We start from the raw sequence: 6,825 nt of genomic DNA, 5'->3' as shown, positions 1-6,825 counted from the left end.
TCGACGACGTCGACGACCAATAGTAGCATGGCCCAGATCGCTCCGAATACCGGCTCGATATTTACTAACTCGTCATCCGCTCCATCGATCTTTGGGACAACGACAGTGAGTAATCAGCCAGTTTTTGGTACGTCTAACTTGAGCGTCAGCACAGTTACCTTTACTCTCCCAAAGAGCACGACCACGTCAGTTTTTGGTTCTAACGTTGCCACTACTTCTGCTGGATTCACATCCACGAATTCGATGCCAATCTTCTCGAGCATAGCCGGTGGGTCATCTATGGGAGCAATAAACACAACTTCCATTCCGATGTTCGGTTCTAGCGCGAGTACATCCACATCCGGAATAAACACCGGCGGAACAAGCAACGTCAGTAGTAACTTGTTCTCAAGCGCGAATGTGACCACCTCGATATCTATGTTTTCTACGACGAGCAACATCTTTGGCCAGGCGAATTCGGCAACAGGTACGAGTTTCAAAAGCAGTTCGGGAGTATTTGGAAGCAACAGCGGTTCGACGTTATTCGGTTCGACGCAACCAACTACGTCATCGGCGTTCGGCCCTGCAAATGTTTCCAGCAATTCGACCGCTTCCACCTTTGGTTCTACCAACATTCCCGTGAGCAACGCATCCGTCCCGGTTTTTGGCACTACAACTACCGGTACCCCCGACTTTGCCTCGCAAAATCAAAACAAGGAGAATCCAGGAGCGCCAACTTCTGCCTCGCAAAACTTTGGTATGAGCTCGATATTCAGACGCGACAATACCGGTGGTGCTCCCGTGTTTGGAGCCGCGAACAGTACTACCGGTCATTTCAATTCTTCCGTGCCGAATAACACGTTCGCCGGGCAAAACGTCTCTATCTCGTCGAACCCTACGTTCGGCATGGGAACTGCATCCACAGCAAACGGTCCACCAGCATTTAGTGACAGCAACAAGGCATCACCGTTCGGAGCACAATCTTCCACCTTTGGGACTCCCAACGTGTCCTCTACTCCCACTTTTGGAAACGCTAATGCGAACGAAAGCAACACCTCTGGAATATTCACCTTTGGAGCAAACCAAAAACCACCGCAACAGAACGCTACCGCGTTTGCCTTTGGCAACAATAACAATACTTCCGCTTCAGCACCTTTCCAGTTTGGCACGACAACTTCGAATTCAGGTGAAAACTATTCTCTATCTTTCTTACAACTTTAATTACGCTAATATCTTCTCGTATCCTCGGTTATACATTTCGATTAATACATTTTAAACGATTCAGGTACAGGATTTAATTTCTCCGCTTCAACGACAACTCCATCCATCAACTTCGGCACAACAAATTCCACAACGACATTTAATGCTTCCACGCCTGGTATGTTCAGTATCGGCAGTGGCTCTACCGCTTCAAGGTCCAGAAATACACGGACCAGAAAACTGAGATGATGGAGAATGTAAATCTTGCTAGCATCTTTTCGAATATTCATCGTGGAAATATGTAAACGCGTTATTTGATTTTTTAATACCGTTATTCTGTAATTCTAGCGTCGTAATTCGGCAGAATCTTGTCAAAAAACGATGCCCCTCAAATTCATGCAGTTCTATTGCACTGAGAACAGAATTATAGAATAGAATCGACATTTTAACGTTACAGTTTTCACCATTGTTAATCTTATCCATCTTGTACATACGAAAATGTTAAAGCGGGTCTTTATCTATCACTGCGTTAAAGTCTGCTAAGTTACATTACGTGTAATGCACATGCATATATATATGTATATACATATATATATATACACGTACAGATATATAGAAGAATAAAATGCGTGATTGTTTTATTAAGGAAAATCGAATACCTATTACAAGCGTGTTTGCTCACGGAACATTGTATATTTAACTTTTAACGTTCATCGATCTATGAATCGTCGATGACGCTAATTATCCTTTATCTACTAACTTCTTACCAAGAATCGAGTTTTGATAAACGTTAAAGGTTCTTCATATTTATTCGAGTGACATTTATACTATATCCGGCTACTAAAATGTTTTGGACATACGATATTTAATTATTGTAAATTTTCTGTTTTTTTTTCCTTTTTTCTTCTTTTTAAACATTTTCTTTTGTATTTTTTTACGCAAACAAAAAGGTTCGAGCGACGAAAACGCTTCGTGTTTTGAAATAAGTCATCAATTTATAAATTTCCGACATATCGATAAACATATTTTTTGTTTTGAACGCGATGAAATTGTCAATTGCAATAGTTTATTTCGTTTTTATTTTTCATAATACTTTTATCCCTTTTCCTTTTTTCTTGATACGATAGCTAGTTCGGATATAGAAATAAGACTTACAGGTGTGTAAACGGAGATCACTTTTGTCTTCTTTATTCGATACAGAGGAAAAAGTAAAACAATTGTAAAAGAGAATGGGTGAAGAAGAAGTAAAATGACAACAAAGAGTATTAACGCTCGCCGACAAATTGGCGTAAGTACGTCGAATAAAAAAGTAAGCGAAACGTTCATGACGTTTATAATCGAACGATTGTATCTTACGATCGAGGAGCACAAAATACTCAATCGATATGTGAAAGTAACGTGATAGAGAGGCGGCAACGGAACATACAGGTGCGGTTCTCTATGCCATGTTGTAAGAAATGCGTAATTATTTTTTTCTACATTTTCAGGCAGATATATCATCTCCGTAAGGAAACGTTGTAAACTTTGAAAAATGTCAGAAATACGAATACCAATAGTGTTGGAGAAATACATTTTACACTTGCGATGTGGTTTTCCCTCACAACCTTTGTCCTTGGTTGTTTATATGTACATATGTATGTATACTAATAATACAACTACATAATTCCACTGTGTATCCGCTACGATTCGGTTTCGTAGTTTATAGCGTTAGTCGAATTTCACTGTAAAAGGTTCGTTCGTTAAAAATCGTGCCGATATATGCCTATGACCTGTATCTTGTGCCTCTGATATGTGTTTCAAAACAAGGTGACATAAAATCTATCCGGTAATGTCGTTAAAATTATTATAAGTACGAACGGTACGTCAATGCTTGTCACGATATCCCAATAACTGCTCTACGTTTGTATTACAAAAACAAATAATAATTCTAGTACAAGAATTTAGTAGCAATGTTATTCGCGGCTAATATTAAGAGCGTTCCGACGCGAAATTGTATCGTCAATCCAAATTCCGTTGGAAATGTCGTTTTAGATTTGGTGGTAAGCCAAAGCGGTGAAAAAGTCTAATCAAATTTCATTGGTACTTAACGGTGAGAAGGAGGGCGAGGAGGGGCGGGGGGAGACAGAGAGGGGCAGAAATTCGGAACGAAAGCACAATTAAAAAAAGAAGAAGAAAGGAACGAAGAAGGGAGAAGAGACGCGAAAAGAAGAAATGTCAAGTATTGTAAATTGTATCGATATCGTTAAATGGTCAGCGATCGGTAAAAAGGATCGAACAGAAAAGTAAAGGCGCGCGCGGCCGAACGAGGAAAAAAGCATGGTGGAGAGCGAGCGTGCGAGGAAGAAACCGAGGAAGTAACGCGTGAGTTACGTCACGCGCGTTCCGTGAAACTCTAGCCAGGATTGGTCAAACGAGCGGGTTTGTTTGCGAGCCAACCTATCATAGAGCTCGTTAGACGGGAAGGATGTTTGTACGGTCGCCTGGAGGCGCAGCCATGTTGGGAACATTAGAAGGGAACCAACACCACAACCAGAAAGACGGGAACATCTAGGTTCGGCAGCGGCGTGTCTTAACACCTTAACACCACCACCATGGCTGACCCGGAAAAACAGCCCGAACAACCAAAGGCTGGCCAGCAGAAGCTGATCATCGGTAAGCGAATCGTGCATGTACCTTAAATATCGTGTCGCGTTTAGTTTGCCGGTATGATAATCAACTAGAACGAGAGCGTGTTGGTTTCTGCGACGATCGCCCGCATGTAATAATGGCGTCTATGAGAGCAGCAGACGTTCAGCCATGTGGCATGCGTCCGGCAAGCCGGTTACCATTCCTCTTTGCTTTATCTACATTTTCTCCAATTTTTTCCATAGAAGATCATCGAATTTCCAATACGTTTATTTCTCTTTCGTCCCTCCCCACTCCCTCTCTCTAGAGTTATTCCCTCCTTCTCTCTCTCTCTCTCTCTCTCTCTTTCCGAAACGGAATAGCTTACACGCGCTTATCGAACATCGAGTTCTACGAAATTTCTCTTCAATTCAAATATGATGAAAAAAAAAAAAAAAAACGGAAGAGAATAGAAAGGTGTAGATTAGAATGCGTTCATTTTTTTCTTTTTCTTTCCGTTTTCTTGTTTTTCTTTACTCCATCTTACTTCGTTTCGTTATCCCTCTTTATTTCACCCTGCGATTTACGTTTACATCATAACCTTAACCCGTGTATCGAACAAATAAAATATATAATCTGTAATTCGTGGTTACATTGTAGTTACGTCATAGTTACATGCAGTAGTAATTTCTGGAAATTTCCCTACTGCCTTTCCCGTACGTTTTCAACGTGTTTTTCGTAAATCGACCTAAACACTAGTTGGGTTACGTAAGTTTCGGTATACCTATTCGTTAAATGTTCGCTTCCGTTCGAACGATTCGTTTTCGGAACGGACTTGAGCGCGCTGCCGTCGTCAGCTTCCACTTTAGATTGGCTTCGCGGAAATTTACTTTCTTCGAACGAAAAACGAAATAGGAGCGAAACTGCATTTTCAGTTGAAGTTCAGAAACATCGGGTCTTTACAGATCGCTGCTCCTTTCCATTTAGAACTGGATATTCTCGTTCGTTGATACGATTCGAAGGAAAATTGAAATGTTACCGGGCAAAAGTCCAAGAAACTGTTACCCAAGCGAATTTCAAAATTTCAGCGTATTGTTTACCCTGCTGCGAACGATCGGTAACGCGGGCTGTTTGCTATATAAACATGGAATTATCCTAAGAATAATTGGCTTTTGATTACGAACACATCGCAACAGTTAGTAAATATAAATATTTCTCACGAATGGTAAACTAAATACTTGTTGCAAAGAGGATACAAGCTAAACAATATACGTGCCTTGATTTTACAATTAGATCAGTGGTGCGTTTATTCAGAGCGGACGAGGCATTTTTGATATATCACCATTGATTTTGGTTTTCACGCTGTCGTTTTATCAATTCCGATATTTAGTCGTACCGTCTGCTCCGGTTTCTACCTTTTCGAACAAATGGAATCGCCGGATTCCCGAGAAATGGCTCAATTGATTTGTTTATCGAGGATGCTTTTATCGACTAACGCGACGCATAACGTTGTGTGTGCTAGATATTTAATTAGTACTATTTTGTTTTTGTTGGGTTTCAGCTAACAAAGTGACCGGGACTGTAAAGTGGTTCAACGTGAAGAGTGGGTACGGATTCATCAACAGGTTAGTAACAACGATTTACCGTTTTTCATTTGTTTTTTTCTTGTCTTTTCGATCGATCGATCGATCGATCGTATCGAGAAGATGTGGATCTCTAAATTTCGACCGAACTCGGAATGATTGGCGAAGCTTTCCTAACGCGGGTTCGTTCTCAAGCTCGATCCAAACGTTCTAACATTGGCAAAATAGACGCTTGCTTCGACACGTGCATCGCCAAATCACATTCGTTCGTCCACGGTTCCTCCTTTATCTTTGGCTATTTCTAGCATTTTCCTATCCGCATCCCCACCTTAGTCCATGGCACTCCACCCCACTCTATGCTATTTCTTTTCTAGTTCCTTTTCATTCTCTTCCTTTCCCTTCTTCGCGCCACTATACATATACCATATACACGTGTGTGTACGCGTGTATGTATGAGTAACTATCGGATGCGCTATGCCTTTGCACAGTGGCCAAAGCATCGTTCGTTTTCGCGCAGTACAACGATTTTCGTTGTAACGCGAGTTTTTCGTAGGTCAGAGAAAAGTAAATAGTCGGACATTTTTTTCGGCAGAAAGTTGTCGCAATCGAATTACCACCGCTCATTCGTACCTTTGTTCGCGCCGTTTGCGCGTATTCAATGGTATCGTTTCAAGTACACGGTGGTAGAGAAAACGACTGTCTGGACATCCATTGGATCGCACATGGAAATACTTTCCATTTGGTCCATGTTCCCAGACGCACAACAAATTTTCCTCGAATCGCAAACAAACTCGTCTCCTCTTCGATAATTCGATCGTTTAACGATTCGTTTGATTTGTTTTAGGAACGACACCAAGGAGGATGTATTTGTTCATCAAGTGAGTAGTACATTTATTTTGGTAGTAGTTGAAAGGAATGAGCTACGATTGGATTTCGAATATGCGAATCGCCGATCACGGTGATAATTTTCTGCACTTATAGTCAGCCATCGTGAAGAACAACCCAAGGAAGGCTGTGCGCAGTGTCGGCGACGGTGAAGTGGTCGAATTTGACGTGGTAATAGGCGAGAAGGGTCATGAAGCGGCCAACGTTACCGGTCCATCCGGGGAAGCAGTAAAAGGTTCGCCTTATGCTGCCGACAGGCGACGTGGGTATCGCGGAGGTCATTGGTACATCAGTCAAAGACGTGGAAACACTCGACCTCAACGTAGACCTCGGGAAGGTCAAGACGGTTACGAAACCGGTGAGTAAAAGGCGGTTAATGTTGTCTTTTGTTGTCGAGTTTCAAATGGGAATGGTGGAAGGTAGGATAAACACGTTTGCTCACTGTTGGTTCCAGGTGAGGGTAAGACCGGGGACGAAGCGAATGTCGGCGAGGGAGGCGGACAGCAACGACGTTACAGGGTTCGACGACAATACGATGGCTACTATCGTGGATCGCGCCGTTCTGGTCCATCGG

General features: G+C 42.1%; 2 protein-coding genes across 4 annotated transcripts in view; both read left to right on the top strand.

The window, feature by feature from the left end:
• Window positions 1-3,118, top strand: part of LOC100741076 (nuclear pore complex protein DDB_G0274915) — a 7,547-nt gene extending 4,429 nt beyond the window's left edge. For both annotated transcript variants that reach the window (XM_012389314.3, XM_012389313.3), the window contains 2 exons: window positions 1-1,165; window positions 1,265-3,118. The exon at window positions 1-1,165 is cut by the window's left edge and continues 1 nt beyond it. In XM_012389314.3, the coding sequence (XP_012244737.1) occupies window positions 1-1,165; window positions 1,265-1,428 (1,329 nt within the window). In that variant the 3' untranslated portion in view covers window positions 1,429-3,118. The remainder of the gene's footprint in view (window positions 1,166-1,264) is intronic.
• Window positions 3,119-3,667: 549 nt separating this feature from the next.
• Window positions 3,668-6,825, top strand: part of LOC100746188 (Y-box-binding protein 1) — a gene marked incomplete in the record, with an annotated part of 8,843 nt that continues 5,685 nt past the window's right edge. For both annotated transcript variants that reach the window (XM_012389317.3, XM_012389316.3), the window contains 5 exon segments: window positions 3,668-3,831; window positions 5,345-5,408; window positions 6,211-6,244; window positions 6,348-6,609; window positions 6,706-6,825. In XM_012389317.3, the coding sequence (XP_012244740.1) occupies window positions 3,771-3,831; window positions 5,345-5,408; window positions 6,211-6,244; window positions 6,348-6,609; window positions 6,706-6,825 (541 nt within the window).

The sequence above is a fragment of the Bombus impatiens genome, unplaced genomic scaffold, assembly GCF_000188095.3.
Source record: "Bombus impatiens unplaced genomic scaffold, BIMP_2.2 scf_0640, whole genome shotgun sequence".
Taxonomy (NCBI): Eukaryota; Metazoa; Arthropoda; class Insecta; order Hymenoptera; family Apidae; genus Bombus; species Bombus impatiens.
This window is presented reverse-complemented; position numbering and strand designations above follow the sequence as displayed.